General features: G+C 40.3%; 1 protein-coding gene across 1 annotated transcript; it reads left to right on the top strand.

Annotated features, from left to right (window-relative positions):
• Positions 1 to 120: 120 nt before the first annotated feature.
• On the top strand, positions 121 to 19,492 carry LOC110065091 (bromodomain adjacent to zinc finger domain protein 1A-like). The gene is made up of 19 exons (XM_020772192.2): positions 121 to 685; positions 796 to 1,071; positions 3,251 to 4,054; positions 4,451 to 4,553; positions 7,074 to 7,277; positions 7,899 to 8,108; positions 8,801 to 8,896; positions 9,631 to 9,769; positions 10,333 to 10,656; positions 11,396 to 11,621; positions 11,793 to 11,975; positions 12,542 to 12,995; positions 13,536 to 14,412; positions 14,811 to 15,007; positions 15,301 to 15,822; positions 16,384 to 16,594; positions 16,882 to 17,100; positions 17,198 to 17,673; positions 18,068 to 19,492. The coding sequence occupies exons 1-19, from the start codon at positions 573 to 575 to the stop codon at positions 18,326 to 18,328; spliced, it is 5,895 nt and encodes a 1,964-aa protein (XP_020627851.2). The 5' UTR covers positions 121 to 572; the 3' UTR covers positions 18,329 to 19,492.
• The last annotated feature ends 1,010 nt before the right edge of the window (positions 19,493 to 20,502 follow it).

Raw genomic sequence — 20,502 nt, 5'->3', positions numbered from 1 at the left:
ATATATGGTTTGCTTGAACCAGTCCGAATGCCAATCATTCTGTTTTTAGCCAATGAAAAGAGATATTTTCGGCTAAAGCCGGCCCATCAGACCCGCAAAACTCAAATGTGCTTAGGAGAGGTAGAAAAATGTTTCTTGATTTTTAACGTGAAATTATATTGCTAGAAAATCTTAGACTCTCTTCTGAACCAAGGATCTTGTTCAGAGCTGAGTGTAGTCTACTGTTGTGAAATTTGGTAAAATTTGAGCGGGTAGATTTGGAGAAATTTGCTTACGAAATGGGCATCTCTGCACTCGTGCGGTCGCCGGTATTGGAGGAAGTCTATTGAGACATCAGGGCATTGTAGGCCTGTGGGAGCACACGAGCTGCGTGGTCGGCGGAGAATTTGCTTAACTGTAAGGACAAATTTTGACCTTTTCCTCTGGCCAGAACCGCTTGGCTAGAAATCTTCCTCAGTTACTTTTATCTAAGGTCTTGGATTTCTTCTTGCGGGAAGTCGTGGCTACTTTTACGCGCGCGTTGGGAGAGTTTCGCGGTCAACCACCGCACTCTCTAGTTTGGCAACCTCACCATGCCTTTGCTGAATAGAAAAACGTTTTCACCTTCAAAACCACCTCCAGATCTAAAACCTGACGAAGAAGTCTTCGTTTGTCGCCATACAAATGAAGTTTTCCGTGATTATAGGTAAAGTTTACCTTCTATTGCAGTATTTCTATATCCGGTTCACTCTCATTCATTTTGACTGTTCACAGTTTCACCCAACGTTGTATGACTCCGCCATTTTTCCGTTTCAGGTCGTTTTTCGAGCGTACAATTTTATGTAGCAGCACGCTATGGAGCTGCAAATATACTGGCAAGAGTGGTTTAACCTACCAAGAAGCACAAGAGTCGGAAAGGTCGATTAGAAAGCAAGGCCATAGTCTCCCAGAGCCCATCCAGCGAGCGGCTCTCACGCTCGTACACCACACTCAACGTGGTCGACTAGCTAATTTATGCGATGAAGTGTTTTCATATTTGAAGGATCGCTACCAGGAAGGCGAAGAAGTTGAGGTTAACTACCTTTCGAACAAGTAAGTGTATTGATTTCTTTTGAAAGGGCGATTTCTCTACCATGGGATCACATTTGAGGGGTATGGGGCAGATTTTTGCATGGTGTTGGTGGTTGGTGATGGGTCCAAACCGTCGCGAGGTATAATGCGTCACATGCCATCCAGCGAGCGTCTTCTTCACCTATAACGCTACTCTAAGGTAGAAGTCTCTTTTTTTTCTCTTCATTCTAGTTCTTTTTCCTTGACTAATTTATTAAAGGGGTACAAAATGTGGAGGGGTGGGGTGTGGGGGGGTTATTTTCCAAAATTTTGTTTTCAGGAAAACTTAGGAATTTTTTTTCTTCAGACAGAGGAGGTAGCCATTTTGTTTGAGTGATTAGCCTATAATGCACCTCAGTCATATTTCTGCTGTAATCTAGCCCATTTCATTTTTCAGCCCTTGTGAATAATAATTGACCTTTTTGAGTGACAGCTGTCAAAAATTATTCTTTTTTTTAAATTTTTGTTCTTAATTCAGTTTTTGGAGAAGACTTGGTAATGTTCATAAGTCAAATAGTTGGTAACAATTTCAGGACAAATAAAAGAAACATATTTTTAAGTACTATAATGTAAAATGTACACCTTGGCATCTAGTTGTTTGCACGGGAAATGCTTACATTTGTGTTTCTCATTTGAAAGTAACATCACTGATATAGTTGGTGTATAAGTGATAATTTTTTGGACTTTATAACTGATGAATACACTCATTTCAATATTTTTTAAACTCTGTTATTCATATAAATCTCAGTTTTACCCTTTTCACAAAAACTTGGGAAATTCCATGCACGCATTATTCCAGAGCTATGGAAATGAGGGCCTGGGCCACGAAAATGGCATTCATAACTATGTCATTATATTTCCCTCAGTTGTGGTAGCAAGATTTTGCTCTGTTTATTTCTCATTCACTAACAAATCTTCAGTGTTATAAATATTAACAAGTAAATCAACAAGTATTTTCCAAGCCAACTCCTCTCAAGACCAAAGAAATGACATTAAAAAGTGTCCAAAACACTATAGTGAACTTACATGTACTTCACTTATACCTCCAGCTGAGTTCCAACATTTTATTGGGTGATTGTGGCCTTTTTAACAATTTGACCATGACCAAACAGTAAATTACAACTGTTGAAAAAGTATGGAAAATTAAAATTAAAATTAATATATTAAAACTAATATATTTGTTTTATTATCTTAATGAACTGATGGTAGTGCGCTGGACTCCAGATTGAGCAGTCTGGGTCTGAGCCCTGGCTACAGTCACTACTTTGTGTTCAGCCTCACCAAAATAATACAAGACTCATACAAGTATACAATTTTGACCAAAAAATAGAAAACAATTTTCAGTCACATGGCACTTTCCTTTTGACTACAACGCTGTGCTTTAGAAGCACCGGGGTACCACAGGTGACTAACTTTTGCCTTTGGGTGACTGGAAAAACTTACTTTTTCGTACAAGCTTAAGTACTGGGCACCCAGGATTTCATGGTTAGGAACCTTTGGTCTCCCGGTAATTTTTCTTAGACCACAGCGTTGGACTAAACAATTCCCGAATTCCAGAACAGGCATAAATTGTTCAGAGAATTCCTGATAAAGTTTCCTGACATTCCAAAATGCAAACCATTCAATTAAAAAATTTTGGAATGCCAGCAAATATGTAGATTGCAAAGTTAACAAATTGGCATCAGTTTTTCATACTTCTGTCCTGTTACTGATCAAGAATTTTGTTATAACATTGTCAAATAGCCCTTTTCACAGTTAATTTTTCTCATTTGCATTACAATGTAATCCAATGTGGATGCGAGGCAATTTCGGGCTAAAACTACAAAATAGCCTGCAATTGCCTCACATACATGCTAGACTCTATTGTAATGCAAATGACAAAAGCTAACCATGAAAAAGGGCTATTAGCTGTGGATCTGCAGGCTACTTTGAACTGATGTCAATTTGTTTTTCTAATAACAAAGAGGTAGAAGTCTCATAAATTATAAATTCATGTGTTGGTCCACTTGTTGACAGATATTGAAATTAGCCAATGAGTGTGCAAGAATTTCTGCAGTTATTATACAAATATATATAGTATATTGGCCGAAGGTGTTAACAGTATGGATCAAGAACAATAAAGTCAATGTACATTATTTGTTCACTTTGTTTTCTCTGTTAGGAAGAGAGGTATTATAACCCGAGTAATTCCTCCTCCCGAGGGCTCACCAAACAAAACAGCGAAGGCAGGAAAACTCTTGTCTCCAAAATCTAGAAAACACAGCCATTCTGGAGATAAACTTCAATCCCCAACTTCTAAGAATCGTAAGAGCCCTTCTGATGGAACACCAGTAAAAGAGAGGACAAATAGCTCAAGTAGTTCAGATAGCCAGCCGTTATCTGCAAAAAAGTACTGCTCTGACAATGTGTTTCCCAAATCACCAACTGGAAAATCGCCACGAAAGAGTTTGGATGAGGAATCGCATTCCTCAAAGTCTAAATCGAGGAAACATAGTGTAGAAAGTTTCAGTGAAAAGACTCCCAGCAAATCAAGGAAGCATTCTTCAGACAGCAAAAGCACACCATCTAAATCAAATAGCGATAAGACAACAAAGAAACCATCTACACCATCTTCGAGAAAAGCCAGTGACAACAAGCTTGTTTCTCCGAAGAGCAAGTCATCTTCTGATGGAGGTGTAACAGAATCCTCAAAGACAAATAAATCACCAAGTACTAGTAAAACGAAAAGTTTTGAAGGTGAAATTGTCATCATTGATGACGATGACAACAATGGTAAGAAAGATAAAGAGAGTCCACAAAGGCCTTCTCCAAAGTTATCGTCTCCTAAAGAGAAGCCAGTGTATAACTGGCCGTCTGCTTCTCTTTATCACTATGAAATCAGAATTCATTCAGATAGAAAAGATAGGGGATCTAAGAAGAAGGAAAAGAAACATGAGGTTGTGATTGTTGAAGCTTCACTTGTCAGGTACCAAACTTAATTGACATATCCCCACTTTTTTATTGCGTACATTGTATTATCGCGGTATTCTCTTTAACTATTGATATTTGTATTGTGCCTAAAATATCATGGTGCATCAGTGTATTGTTGCAGCTGGAATTTATACTCCTGGGTGTGACTGTAAAGTACCCTAGTAGCAGAATACAATGGCCATTGAATCTGATGCACCCCTAGTATACTGTGCTAATTCTGCCACCTCCCCCACACCATCTCATGCAGTAGCTACAAGTAGGGAGAATTTCTCTCATGACGTACAATGTTGTTAACTGAGTTTGTGCACAAATTATAAACCAATGAAGGCTTGGTATGTCCTAAATTAATTCAACATAATTTTTACTGCACAAATTCAATTCACTCTTTCAGTCGGAAGAAAGGTGTGTTTACTAGAGATAAAGTGAAAATGTTCCTGAAGATCAGTTGTGACCGAAGTACTCCACATTCTGAAGATGGCATCTATATTGTTCAGGTATGATAGCTTGTTCTGTGTTTGTAATCTGCTGTAGCTACATAGTTACAAGTAGGTACACTGTGTGTGCTTGTAATTATATTGAAATGTTCGATGATGTGTTTTCATCAAAATTGTAGAAACTTCCTGAATCTTCAAGTACGTGAAACTGGAAATTTTAGCAAAAGTGATGATATGTATATTATTACTCCACTTGTTTACTCAAGATAGCTGGATATTGGCCAAGATCTTTTCTATGCATTTTTGAAGACCAAGATGCAGCTGAGGACCATAATATTGAAAGAGGTCAATATCCAACCATCTTCACTTGACAAGCTCAGTAAATAATAACCCCTTAATGACTGGCGATGAGTTTTGCTTCCCCAAGACCCTTGAGGGGAAGCAAAAGTATTTCCTGTGGGGCCAGTTATTAAAGTGCCACAAACCCCAAAAATTTTTTTCCTTTAATAAAATCTACTAGTTTCTGTGATTACTTCAGCGAAGAAATTATCTCTATTGATAAAATCCCTGCGTTTCTACAGGCATTTAAACATGTAATTTCTATGTTCACAACCGCGCAAAGTGGGACCTGGGTCAGGCTACCAGTAACGTCACTTGGGAAACCGGGCTAAAACACTCAAGAGACTTTTGACTGAGCTTCGAGGGCAGTTAAAACATTTTTCGGTTATTTGTGATTCATATTTTATCAAAACTGGACAAGAATTTTAAGTGAAAGAACTGTATCATCTAGCATTACAATTCGGAGTCTAGCTACGATTTGGACGGCTGTGATGTACATATTTTTCTTCCATTTCGAAGTTCGGGTCACCAGTCGAGATCGCCACGTTGTATAATTATATTTAGGCCGGGATTGACAATTTGCTGGTCCATTTGGGTTATAAAGGTACAAATAATGACTGAAGAATTAGCTTAAAGCTCTTAAAGAGTTATAAAGATGTCAATGAACACAAAGAGTTAGTAATCAGACTTTAAGGAATGTGCAAATTTCGGAGTGTCAAAACATTTTTACATTCAAACATTAATTTCCCCCGAAATACAAGTTAAAATGCGATGCAGTCATACTCCACTCCTGCCTACTTCTCCGGATCAATGATTGAAATTAGTTTTAACATAAGAGATAAGCAGAGATGTCAGCAAACAATATTCAAAGGTGAGGTAACTTTCCACTTCATTATTGTCGATCGACCATAGTATATGCATAGTCAATTACTGTGTACGAACACAAGCTATGCAAATTTGCATATTTCGTACTTGTGAAATCATGGAAAATCCTTTGACAAGATCTTGAAAAGAGGTTCAGTATACTTTCAGTTAAATGAATACATTTCTACTTCACTGTTATTTTGAATGATATGTCCATTTTATGCATGCTAGTAACCTGGGAGTCCTCAACTTATTAGTTTGCATTTTGGTTGACTGACAAGCGCATTCTTCTTTCAGCACGACAATCTCTGTCGGTAGCTATGGAGTCAAATCTTAATCGTGTGTTTCAAGAATATACAGGCCATGAAAATCTCTAGGTTTTTTACAGTAGCGGCAAACCCGAGATCGAAGAAATCTCGGCTTTAGCTTCGCACAGATCAACCCACTTCTTTGGTCTTTTTCTCGTTTCTGCTAAAGTTTCATTGAGATAGAGGTATTGAATGAAGGGGAATCCTCTATTCTACACATCCTGTATTGCTACAGCCTCCAACTGTCAACATATCTTCCTTGCATTCTGCAACAATTTTGACACAAACTATTGCATGTTCGCATACATTCTTCTCAGAAACAAACTACTGTTATTCCCGAAGTGACATTAGAAGCCAGCTCGTTCCATTCTCCGTTATTCCTTGGTCGTGAACATGGAAAAGGGCAAATTTACAAACTTTAAAAATTCATAGAAAATTAACAAAAATAGCTACAACGACAATTTTTTTTGCAGTGGTAATCAGGAGAAAAAGGAAATTTATATTAGCAACAAAAAAAATTTGGGGGGTTAGTGGAACTTTAAGTGTTTTGTTATTTGATATACCCCCCAACTCAAAAATAGAATGAACTGCTTGACACCAGCTGGCAGACAAATTTGCTGGAGTTTCAAGGTGCACAACTTGATCACACGCGAGTCAAAAGTTCAAGTTGTTGTTTCCCTAGGGAGTTAGTTAGTTTTGTTTGCCCTAGGGAGTTGCAAGTTTTGACCCATGACTGGTGACACTTTTTCCTCATTTGAGTCAGGAGGTGTAATAAAGGATTATTATGTTGCATGGTGAACACCATTTTTCTTGCAGAACACAGTGGGCAATCCCATGCTCAAACAGGAAATTTGACCAGAATTGTTGAAAATCTGGAAACAAATGTGTGATTGCTGTATTCTCTGCTAGACATTCCACTAGAACTATTTTGGGCCATTTATAGGTCAATTTACATATAATTGATGAAAAACAAACTGCTTCAGTGTTAATATTTGTTTGCCTATTAAATGTGATTTAGAAATCTGAGTATATTATTTACTTCAACCCAAATTATGTTTTTTTTTTCCAGAGGGCATACCGACAAAAATTTGATCTTGGTGAACCTGACATTCCTTTGAAGCTTGCATCTCCCCCAAAAGACAAAAAGCGTAGGAAAAGAAGCCTTGTGCATGGAGACCAAGAAGGAGAGAGTGGGCCTGTGAAGAAGAAGAGAAAAAAGAAGAAAGAAGATGAGTCAAAGAATGAAGAAGGTGCCAAGAAAAAGAAGGAAAAGGTGAGATTTAGTTGTCAACAATTTTCTTTTGACTGTGGTAAAGTCAAAGTTAAATTGATCACAACCTTTTTAAATAATAGTTGTAAGGAATTAATCGCAGCCTGCTGTTAATCCTTACAACCAGTGTCAAGGGTGAGGAAATCTAGGGACCCATTTCATGCATAGTTTTGCACAAAATTAGCACTTCTGGAATACTGAAGAATTGTAAAAGTAAGAAAACTTGGTTGTGTTTTTGTTTGAGGGGCTTCTCTGGCTTGTTAGCTGGCTTTTTTTTTTTAATGGGAGAATCATTGGAGGGACATTTAGTAATGAGAAGGAATTTTGTGGTTGAGTGCATTGCTGGAAAGGATTTAGATGCTAAGTTAGAATGCTACATGATACATATAACAGAGCAAAAACAATTCAAACATATATTATTTTGGTGGCATACAACATAAGACAGTTAATCGGGTCATAAGATAATTTTGATTTGTCCATGCTAGTGAGCTTTCTGTGAAACTAGTGGATCTACGGCCCAACCTCATCTTCTACGCAGGCTGAGAGTTATCTTTTGCAGGATCAAGAATTATACAATGACGCATGCTCAATTGACTGTAATTTCTAAATGTCAATGAATCACAGAAAGAGAAAGATGGGAAAAGTAAAGAGAACAAGAAAATGAAACTTCCACCTGAGGAATGGCGCAGAATCATGGAAGAGGAAAAAGAGAAGAGGAAAAAACAACTGGAAGAAGAAAGGGAAAGAAAGAAACAGGAGAGGGAAAAAGAAAAAGCTGAGAACAAAGCTAAAAGAGAGGAGGAAAGAGCAGTCAAAAAGATTGAAAGAGACAAGGTAACAATCAAAAGAAATCTTATTTATTTGTTTAATTTTGCATTTGGCCCAAGTTGATACATGTAGGTACATGTATTGTTTGACTCAAAAATGACGGTATAGTGTTGAAGGTTATACATATATGCAACATTGAGATTAAGTCTTTTTAATTTAATAAAATAATAAGAAAAATAATAAGAGCTGTCATTTTCTCTGATGTTACCATTTTGGAATGAAAGATGTCATTCATAACAGGAAAAAAGGCAGACAGAGCAATCTTTTCAGAGTTTCCATTAATACACAGTTGTGCGTCTTATACACGCAAAAAATGAAAAGGACGCACAGTTTTTTGGCATAGTGCATCCCAGGACAGAGGAAAAATGTTTAGTAATAGGCAAATGACCGCTGAAAAGCAAAGAGAACCCCCAACTCTTTGGAACTGGGGGTCCCAGGTATCCTTAACTATCAAAACTAGTGGGAACTCTGACTTTTGATATCCAGGGTTTGGATAATATGTCTGGTGATTGCTTACTGGAGCTTAAAAACAAAATTTCAAACTGTAAGCCCTAAAAGCAGTTGTGGCTACTGACAAGACGTTGCATGTGGGAAATGGTTGCTAATGAGAGGTGACCACACTGAAAGTTTTAGCTGTTAACTATTGGTCTTCATTTAGTAAGTGAATGCCAGTAGTGATTGCTGTAATTTAATCACAGGAGCGTGAAAGACAGCGAGAAGAAAAGAGATTAGAAGCCATAAGATTAAAAGAATGGAACAAACCAAGAGAAGACCTAGAACTGGATGATTTAAAGGTTTGTTAAATTCCCAGTCGACTAGATCTGGATGCTAAGACAACATCTACTGTTTGATGTTAATTAGTCTGGTAAATTGTTCACAGGTATAACTAAGGTGTCTTTAAGCTAATTGATCAGAAGTTTAGGTTCTGAATTAATAGTCAGAATTACAGTCTCAGTTGGAAACTGAAAACAAAACTACTTACTTTGCTAGAATTATTTTTCAGAAAAGGTAAAGGAACCACCATAAGATTGTAAATTGACAGTACTTAAGAAGATCCTGAGGGCTAATACTGAGTGATTTCCTGTTTTTTTTTTTTTTGATGCGGGATGTTCAGGAAACTCTGAACAGAAACAACTAACTCCCTCTTGGGGTTGGGTGTGTAGGCAGTGATAAATGACACTAGAGTAGAGACAGTAAAGTTGTTACATCTTCTTAGCAAAAAGCGAAGAATTTATGGGAGATAGGGGAATATCAGCATTAAGTCTGGAACAGTATGGACCAAATGCATCAAAGTCTGTACCAAAAAGATAAAGGGTTAATATTGTCCCAGCACGGTCCCAAGCAAGCTTAGTTAACAAGAGATTTGTTACATGACTTGAGGTTCAAAACCAACTGTAGAAACTGTACCCCTTACATGTACTTACGAAATATTGGACAAGCAGTAAGAGTATTCTGATTGGTTTTGGACATTGATGCACACATTTGAGACATTGACTTGATTGTTATGGCATGTTCAATTGGTTTACAGGATCTCCCGAAAACCACTCCAGTCACAATAAAGCTTCCATCAGAACTGTTTGGTGATATGATGATGGTCCTGGAATTCCTCAATGTCTTTGGTAATCTTTTTGACATCAAAGATGAATTTCCTTCTGGCCTTACGTTTGGTAAGCCCATAAATCATTGAGTGTTTGGTCAGCCTGGTAAATAAGTTGCTACTGTAATTTAGATTGTGGTTCCAGAAAATATCCTTACCCTCACCATGGAATGTTATAATTTTTTCATTTTAGAGGGTTTATGGTGATCTCATTTCCCCATCGGAAGTTCTGTTTCTTTTGAACCCCCAATCCCAAACCCCTAGAAAGTTCCAAATCATTTTGAACTGGGAAAATTGCCCAGGGGGACTCCCATGTGAAAATATCAGGGATGCTCATCTTCTCCTTTGGGGGTGTACTCACAGACACACTTTTGAGTGTTACCATCAATATTTTATTTTGCTCTGTTACCATGCCACACAATAAAAAACTTTGCTATTTTACTTATCCTTTTGCTTATCTGGAAATAAAATGTTTGATTTTTTACATTCGCAAATGTAGCTTTGAATATTTTCTAAGTAACGATAAATCAACAGATGTAATCACTAATTCTGGTACACATACATGGCAACATATTTCCAAAATTTAATTTTTTTTTGTCTTTAGTCAACTTGTTTATGCTTCTACTCATATAGCCATGTTAGAGGAAGCTCTGACAGAACATGATGCCGAGGGTGTGTACTATGACTTGCTGCTGTTCTTACTGGGAGCAATACTGCGCACTCACTTGGAGGAAGAAGAGGAGGAAGGTTTGGACGGTAGTCACGACCATGAGCCCCTCGTGGATGTTGATGATGAGGGTGATGAGAAGTCACAGTCCACTGTGTCTGCATCAGCACAAATGGCAGCTGCTTGGCCAATGCAGTACCAGGGTAAACCTCTGCATGAATTGATCATGGACCCCTTTACAAGCTCTGAGCTGTTGAGACTTCATCTGTTATCCTCTGGTGCCAGAATAGGTATGTCAGAGTAACAATGTGTTGCTTTTCAGACATCTACCTTTTTTAAGAGTGTACTTTTTGAGATAACTGGATTTCCACTGGTGGGCTCCTGTAGAGCATTTTCACATGACATCATGGCATCATCTTTTTCAATTGTTATTTCTTTGACTGCCCCCTAAAAGATACATTGATAACTTAAAATAGTGGCATTTCATCCTGAACACTCTGAGTGAGACAAAAAAACAGTAATTTACACCCCTAAGTGAGAAAACAAGCATACCTGACCTTTTCATATTTTATTGGGGTCCCCCACCCCCTGGAGAGGCATGGAGTGTCAGTCCCTTTCTGTTCATACCTCACTGCACTTTATCTATACCATAAAGACCTTGGGCAATTTCTTCCATAACTCCTTTCAAGCTTGTTTACTAAGAGTTTTTTTTTATTTTGGTTTACAGAGAAGCTGTTTAATACCCCCTGTAAAACAGACATGCTCTAGTTAGTTTGATTCAATTGCTCATAGGATAATAGTCTCTTGAGCTTGTCACAAGTACAACACTAAAGTGGGCAAATAATACAGCATACCTGGCCTCATCGTAGTTGTCCTGTAGGTGGTTTGGCTCCGGGGAGCTACCACATTCAGTTGCTTATAGAGCTGGGCATTCAGGGACGTTCAGCTGTATCTAACATTGCTTTAAAAATATTAACATAAGTTGAGAACTGTGCTAGAGAATTTCAATCTGCTCTTCTTCTCCATAAGGATGTGGTGAGCCATCTTATCGCTGGCAGCGTCGAGGGGGATTCACCTACAGTGATGATGCAGGAGTAGAGTTTCGGCACACCGAACCTCAGTTGTTAAAAGCATTGGTAACAGGCAATATCTATGATATGGGTGCTCAAGACAAACTCAAAGTCCTGGTAGCTCTCTGCACTCAGCTGATAACATATGCAACAGCCCGAGACTATGTAGAGGAAGGTTTTGACCAGTGAGTAGTCATAAATGTTCATGAATGGTTATTTTTGTCACCCATAACTTCTTGGTCTTGCCATATTGCTTTAGTGTGACCTAGATGTGTTTAAACGATTTCATTCAATAGTAAAGTTTCTAAAATTTAGGGTAAATGTTGGTACATAATCTGTCTTTGCTTGCCCTTCAGGTGTCGCAAGGTCCGTCGTGAGTGGCAGGAGGACCAGTGGGCAGATCAACGGAAGGAGAAGGAGGAGGCTGCCACAAGGTACCGCCGTAAACAGGAAGAGAGACAGCGGCTAAAGGAGGAGCTGGAAAGAAGGAAGAAAGAAAAGGATCAGGAGAAGATAGACGGTGCAAAAGGAGAATCAAGGTAATAAACATTAAAATTGAAAAAGACCATTTTCCAGTAAAGGGAAAGAAGAAATGAAGAGTAAATTGATCTTTGTTACACAGTGCTGGTGTTCACTAATAGCGACACATGCTTGCAGTTATACATAGCATTAAACGCTTTTGCTGATTACATGTGGCAATGACTTCCGAAGAGTAACACAACATACTGTTATGCATTGTATCCTGCTGTAGCATCTTCTTACTAACTGTGTTAAGATAGCAAATTTTCTCCGGACCTACAGTAATATGTCATTTATAGCAAGATTATAGTTACATGGACTCGAAGAGTTTTGATTAACATAAAGGTCGTCACACACAAGGGGACTTGTCTCCACGACTTGTTGCAGGGGCTAAACTGGGCATTTTTGCTTCAAAATCTAGTCGCAGGGACAAAAGTTTGGTCCCTGCAACTTGTTCCTCGATTCTCTTTTTCATGGGACGTCCCTTTAACCAGTGCCTTCATGTAAACTCTTAAGGGGACTAGTTGCAGGGACTAGTCTCCTCGTGTGTACCAATCTTAATGTCGAGCGATTTTTATGTTTCTAGTTCAAAAGCTGAGGATGCAACCACCAATGGCTCAGAACAGAATGAAGGAGATCCAGTGAAGAAAGCAGGTAAGAAAACTGCAAAGAAGAAGGAAGAAAATGAGAGTAGCTCTCAAGCAAGTGAAACAAAAGAATCCACAGCAAGCACAGACAGCAAAGTCAATGGGAACAAACCTGCAGAGGATAAGGATGATGAACCAGCTCCGGTTCCTGTTTTAACCAAAGAAGAAGAGGAGGAGCTGGCCCAACAAAGAAGGGAAGATCGCAAACGGAAGGATCAGGAGTTTTTGAATCAGTTGGCAAAAGCAGTAGCTAGGAGTGCAATACAACCTCTGGGTCGGGACAGGGTGTTCAGGCGGTACTGGGCCTTCAGGTCACTCCGAGGACTGTTTGTGGAGGATGATGACCCTGATCAACACCTACTCCTGGAACCCGAGTCTGACTCTGAATTGGAGGTAATTTGTCATCAAAAGCTAATTCTTCTTTCAGTTTCTAGACAATGTTAGGCAGGCAGGTGATGAGAATAGAAGGGATGATCAATTTTGGTGTATTGTTCACGTACCCTCAAATCTAGAGACTTAACATGAAAACATGTGTGGCAAATCATCACCAGGAGTAGGTCAGGCTTTCTTTTTAGCGTTGTAAGACTCTTTATTCTCTTTGTACGGTACTGTTAAAGTAATTTCTCTGGCCGTTGGTTGACTCTATAGAAAATAACAAACTGATGCATAGGGACTTACACTAGAATTCAACAATATAGGTAGGCGACAGTTTACAAATTTAATCAATTGTTTGAATCCAGGAGTAATAATGTATCAGTTAGGTCTGACGGAAAAGAACTGTTGTTGGTGGCTGACGTTTCGACAACCTGAGTTGAAGTCATCTTTCAGAGACAAAAATGATAATAATGATGATAATGATAATGTTAATGATAATGTTAATGATAATGATAATGATAATGATAATGATAGTAACAAGTACTTTTTTGTTAACAGGAAAACGAAGGGGGAAGTGGCGATGAAGAAAAGGAAGGCGCTAAAGAAAATGAGAACTCAACGTTAGACCAAAGCAATTCAGATAAGGCTAAAAAGGAAGAGAAACGCTTAGTTAATGGTCATACTAAGAGCAAAGATACTGCAAACACTGAAAACTTTGAACGGAAAGTTTTGAACATGTTTCAAACGTATCAGCTTACCAAGGAAGCTTGTGGAGATGGAGACTGGTGTGAATCTTACAAGAAAAGACCTGTTGTCAAGTGGTCCTACTTCGCTTCCAAAGAGGATGTAGATCAATTGTTAGATGCTTTGAATCCGCGAGGTTTTCGAGAGAAACCTTTGAAGGACGCCATCCAGCAAGAGTACAAACAGCTCTCCATTGCAGTGGAAAAATGTCCCTTGAAAGCCGAAATTCAGGCTCAGAAAAAGGACACTAAGCCCAAGGGAAGGCGTAGAAATCAACCCACGGTGGACAAGTCTCGGTACAAGACCATGGAGGAGTTCCTCGAGGCAAACCTGCGCGATCAGATTCTTGATTTAGAGGACAGAATATGGCAAGGGGGTCTGGGCTCCGTCAGGAATGTCGACCGTGAGGCGTGGAGAGCCAAAGTGGAGAATGGTATCTACAGTGTCTTCTGTAAGACTGAGACACCAACCAGCGAGGAGTGTAACGCTAATGGAATCAATGAAGTCAAGGAAAATGGCGACCCAGAGCACATGGAGGTTGATAGAAGTGTTGGGGATGAAAACAAACCCAGTATAGACGAGAGGAAGGAGACAGTGGCCTTGAAGGAGGAAGAGCTAATGGACTGCGATGACCAGCAACAGCCAGTTATCAATGGAGTTAAAGACGACATCAAACAAGAATGTCATACAGGTAACTTCCTCCTATTAGTCGTTATATTTCTAGGTTGTATTGGTTAGACATATCGGGGTGTACAGGCTCCATATTTTGTTGCTTGCGAGATTTGCATGATAGCATGCTTTTGATGGATTTTGAGTGCAGATTGTGCTTTGCTTTCGATAATTGAATAAAATTTGCCTGAAAAGTTAGTAAAGTCGCTTGGAAAATGTGCATTTTGGAACCAAAATTGAACGATCGTTCAAACACGATGTCTAAAGAAAATAGTCTCTTCGCATATGAATTCTCCCTATGAGAGTTAAAAAAAACTCTGAAAGGCTGTAAGGAGTATTTGAATGTTAGTCTTGGTAGTGGAACGTTCGACTGCCTTTTGTACCAGCCCATTCCCGGACTAGCTTTCATTCTCGTTGTAGGCTCTGAGGAAGTCGCTAAAGTGGAAGAAAAGCCTGACGAACCTCCGTTCACCGCTGTACCGTCACATCTACAGTTAGACAGCCATCCATCATCTCCCGCAGGTGACACGCGATGCAGTACACCGACACTTAGCTTGGCTGGAGGACCTGTGGCAGTGAATCCGGCGGTCAGAGAACTTGCCCTGGAACTACTTAAGGTAAGGAATAGATTGAAGCTTAGCTTTTGTCACCCGATACCGTAATTATTTATCATTTCTGCCTGTTGTCCAAAAACGTTTTTGGTGAGTGTAGTAGCTAGATAAACCGAGATGTCGATTCCTTCGTATTAAATAATAGAACTTTCCAACACCCCAAAACTGTTATAGAGCGGATAGAAAGCAGAAGAGTTGAGGGGGGTTTTTTTAGCAAGAAGGGTCTTTAGTTTGTTGTGTTTCACTGTACTTGCAAACTTTTCCTGATTCAAGTTTATTCAATCTGACTTTGTTTACAGGTAGAGCAAGGCATAGAAAAAAAGTACTTAAATCCACCTCTCGGCGAGGATGAGGAGACCAAGCGACAGAAACAAAAAGAAGCCGCAGCCGCTGCTGTCAGTGAGTTCAACGAGATGATGAAGGCTGCGGACACCAAGGAGAAACAGAAAAAAGACAAGAGAAAGAAGGAGACTGATGCTGATGAAGCAGGTCCAAAGGAAAACGGCGAGAAGAAAGGCGAGGAGGCGGAGGAAGACGGACAAAAAGACCTCAGCAGCAGTAGCAGCAGTTCGTCAAATGATGAACCCGTCAAGCAGAAGACGTGTCTGGAGAGGTGGGAAGAGTCGCTACTGGTCTGTACAAACCTGTCTCAAGTGTTTGTACATTTGAACACGCTTGATCAGTCCATTGCGTGGAGTAAGTCTGTGTTGAATGCTCGCTGTCGGCTGTGCAAGAGGAAAGGAGATGCGGAGCATATGCTGTTGTGTGACGCCTGTGATCGCGGTCACCACATGTACTGCCTTAAACCACCCATCAAAGAGGTATGTAGCTCGTAACCCAGACTTCCGTCAAGTCGATCGTCAACAATTTTTGATTTTCTCTGAACGTCCAATGAATTTCTTGTTGCTCTGAGTAAACTGCGAGGGTTTTCCTTCTGCGTCGAGCGAACGCCTGTTTACGTTACGAGGCTAAGCGTGGGTCGAAATGGATTGGAAACGATCGTTTCGTGTCACGCGCGCATCCTCCTCGTGCTTTATTACACTCGCGTGTCCAACACGCAATTCTTAATGAACTGGCGGGCAGTTACAGTGAACAACTCATATATGTAATAAATGTGATTGTCCTGAATCGCGTGTATGTCTTTCTAAATTGAAATCTGTAACGTGTTTGCCTTCGTTAAATGTTTCCTTTCAAGAGGTACTCATCTTACCAAGCGATTTATCCCTTATTTATCCTTTCCTAAATAAATTAGGGATTAAAACGCATGCCCAATGCACCAGTTCTTGAAACTCCGATTTGTCTTATATCCTTTCCTTTTCTGATTACTTGAAAGCTAATCACAAGGACGGTGTATTAATTTAACGGTTATGATATTAACACAGATCCCTGAAGGTCAGTGGTTTTGTGCGGACTGCCGTCCCAAGGAAACGAGGCGCAGTGAAAGAAGAAAAAAACCTGCAGCGAAGGAGGAGTTCAAGGAGGAAAATGAAGAACATTCTGAAGAAAAGGAAGAAGAAAGCGAAGAGGAAGATAGCGATGAAGGTCATCATGAAACCGAGAGTAAATCAAACAGCGAAGATGATTTTGAGCAAAGTAAGACCCTGCTCAGTTGTTGTTTTTTATTTAGCGTGTCGAATCAAGTTCTTTTCTTTAGGTTCGTATCCACCTTGAATTTCCTGAAACGGCAAGTCCGAGCTAGAATTTAACGCCTTGGAGGTTCTTAAAAAGTCCTTGAAATTGAATTTTGATTTTGGAAATTTTGACCAGTATTAATTCCTTAGTACTTTCTCACAAACGCGGCATCATGTTAGTCTAGTTGTGTGAGGTGCATCCGTTGGTTCACGTTAAACTGTTTGTGTTTACTTTAATTTCTTTAACAGGTGAAGGTAGCGTGAGCTCTGAACATGGCGACCAGTGTGCATTGTGCACTGAGGGAGGAGAGCTTCTCTGTTGCGACACATGTCCGCTGGCCTATCATCTCGCTTGCTCTTATCCACCTTTGCGTCGAATCCCGCGCGGAAACTGGGCCTGTCAGGTGTGCACTGGGGCAGACGATGAACGGCCTCGGAGCTGTCGGGTAAAGAAAGCTACTATTGAAGGTACAAACACTGTCTCATTCATACAATAACTTTTCCCTTCCCTCTGATTTCTTTAGTATGTTATTACGTGACTTGTTATTTTATGGTATATTTCTAGCTGCCCAGAAAAGTCTACAACGAAGCATCAAAGTTGTTAAGAAGAAAACGACCCGGAGTACTTCGCGTCCGAAAACAAAGAAAGCTCCCAGTCGATCTCGAAAACGACAAATTTCTTCTTCTCCATCGCCTCCACCGCGTACAAGTAAAACTGGCGGGAAAGCTGTCAAGAAGACCACGAAGCGGCGACGAGTGTCTTCATCGTCGCGTTCGCCGTCGTCGCGTTCCCCGTCACCTGCGCCGCGGACTAGTCGGAGAGGAAGTATCAAGATTGCGGCGCGCGGCGACCGTGACCGAAGTTCTGTCGATTCGTCTAGGTCTTCGTCTCCTTTGTTGCGATCTGACTCGGGTAAAAACCCTACTGGCAGGAAGAACCCCAAACTGACAGCAAAACTTGTTTCGTGTCAGAAACTATTGAACGAGATGATGAAACACGAGGACGCCTGGCCCTTCTTGGAACCTGTGGATATTACCGAGGTATATGTTACACTGGGCAATCGCTGCATTTTAGTTAGTTGGCTTGAAATTCATCAGCGTTATGTGAATGAACTCTAAGGTCGTTCTTCTTTCTTGTAAATGTGACTTTAATTCTATACACCCCCAAAGGTCCTTTCCTTCACTTCGTTATAGCACGGGTCCACTCCCTACCCTCACCGTAACAGTGAAGCGGTGAAGCAAGACGCCTATCTTTGTGAGTGCTGTAAAACGTTTGCAAGGAACAGACAGGCCACTCTATATCCTTTCTTCACTAGAAAGTTAGATAGACACAGACTGCGTGCCGTAATTTAGTAGAGGTAAAGTTATTGTTGCTTCATTCAAAGTAGTTCTTACGAGTCGATGTTTTTGTTGGTCTAATTTTGTCCTTCTCTAGAACCCTGACTACCTGGAGTACGTGCAACGTCCCTTGGACTTGGGAACCATAAAGATGAATTTAACTGCCAAGGCGTACGATTCAGTGGAGGATTTCGCTGCGGATGTTCGTCAAGTATTCATCAACTGCTCCGAATATTGCCGACCACGAGGAAAAGAGGCCCGAGCTGGGGTTCGACTCTCTGCTTTTTTCGAGACTCAGTATTCGGACATGGGACTCGATGCGACCGAGACTCGAACAACTCGCAGCCGACGGGTGTGAATCTGATAACGTGGTCACAAAGAAGCTGAGAAACTCTGGCCAAAACAGGCACGGCCGTTTGATAGATTAGCTGTCTTCCAAAAAAAAAAAACCACGATGATGAAAGTGATGCAGTGTTAGTCTCCGCGATAAAAATTTCTCTCTTACCCACCACCCTCCTTTCTATCTGTAAGGTAGAATAGGAGAATAAAGGGGATACCAATTAAAATCGGCATTATCGCCATGCATATTTTTGTGAACGAAAGAAAAGACAAGTCGATTTATGTCTAATGCTCATCGCTAGCGTAGTTCAGGAACTGACGCACGTGTAGTTGAATTTCGTGCTGGACACTCTGTATTTCAAAATATTTCCTTGAATTAAGTTACTTACGAGGTTGGGTAGTGCTTCAAATCAAAAGCATTTCACTAAAGGCTCGGCTACACGTTTGATACTTCATATAAAGAGGTCGGCTCATGTCAACCGCCAGTTTTATTTCATTTTTCTGCTTCGGCATTTTTACGCTCGATACTGCGTGAAACAATTGTAGAAGAATTCTGCAGTGTGCCCGTTCCTTTGGCTCACTTGTAGTATTAGAAGGCTCGTAATTTGTATCTCATGGAATCTGTTCTCTAGGAGTTGCCAAAAAATGTAATTGAATGGGCCATACATGTGGGTAGAGTGGTGTTACTGTGTGCTGGAGGTACCATAGTCTCAACCGTTTTGGCTGAGACGGAGGTACCATAGTCTCTCAGTGTTAAGAGGGTTGCCTGACGCGTGATGACCCCAAGAGAGGCTGCGAAGGAGACCAGAGGTATCATTGATGTGCCTTACAGTTGAGGTGCTGTTTGTGTCAACTTGCCAGAAGGAAGTGGCTCAAATGAAATTATTTAACTGTTGATAAATTGTGTAAAGGATGCGGAGATACCCAGATTCTCAGATACTGAAACATCTAGCCACTCATTACATCCACATTTTTTTGCCTACAATAAATTCGGTACAAAGCAATAGAACTAAGTGACCGTTTGCTCTTACTGCCTTAAAAATAGCACGAACTAATTTATGAGAAAATGTTATGGAGATTTGACGCATGTACAGGTAAAATCGTGGGAACTATTCTGTAATTAGAAAACTTATGCTTAGAGGTGTATATAGCCTTGATAAAATAAAACGATTTCAACTTGTTATTGCCGAGGTCTGTGTTTCAGGGATTGCAATAAGTGGAAAAGTGACTATACAGTCGTGTTATCATTGTTTATATCTCTAACCTCCCAACCTAATATCCACTAGACAGCCTGGAGTTTTAGTCGACAGCTATTGTCTCGGTGTATGAGAGTTTTTTCCCGCATTCTGGCCGCGCGTAATTAAACTGGAACGAGAGCAAAAAATCGACAAAGCAGCGGGTGGTGTAGCAAGTGACACAACCCCTGCGTCGTCAATTTTTTGCTCCCGCTCCAATTTACGCGCGGCCAGAATGCGAAAAAAGCTCTTCGTACGGGAACGTTTGCTACGCAGGCCATCAAATGATTGGTTACTAGCGTTCTAGTCTGTCTGTAGAAGAGTTTCAAGTGTCGTGATGATGCATATGCTGGGCGATGAGCAGGAACCACGAAACTTTACAAAGCCTTAAACGCGGACAGGGGCTGAAAAACTGTTGTCAAGACAAGTCTTCGTACTAAACCATTCATGTGAAAATGTGTTCCGCCTTATGGTTCATTTTCATGCAAATCAAACTTTCATATGAAAGGTTTTGCGCGAAGACTCGTTTTGAAACAGAGGCACAAGCTAACGTTCAATAGACTAATAAAGTGTATTATCGTTTGTCTCACGATGTAGTCACTTGAGATGTAGATCGCGACGTTGAAATTCCTGAAGCATGGATGCCCACGATCAAAATACACAACAGAAGAACAGTACAACAGCGGACCACTGAGGGAACAGCTACTCGCCGGAACAATGGAACAATAGGAGGATCGAAATGCACCAATCACAGCCGACCTTTGTGATATAAATGATACCGTGCAATCAGTCGACCTTATCGCCTGAAGAAGACTAGCAGTAGGCAGTCGAAACGTCGCGATCTAGCTACATCTCAAGTGACTACATCGTGGACAAACGATAATACACTTTATTATTGCATCTACCACGATGAATAACAACAACCTTTTCCTCGACGTTCAATAGACTACTTTCGATA

This window comes from Orbicella faveolata, unplaced genomic scaffold (genome assembly GCF_042242905.1).
Source record: "Orbicella faveolata isolate gen_17 unplaced genomic scaffold, um_ofav_v1 contig_24, whole genome shotgun sequence".
NCBI lineage: Eukaryota > Metazoa > Cnidaria > Anthozoa > Scleractinia > Merulinidae > Orbicella > Orbicella faveolata.
Note: the sequence above shows the minus strand (reverse complement) of the source record. Positions and strands in the feature narration are given on the sequence as shown.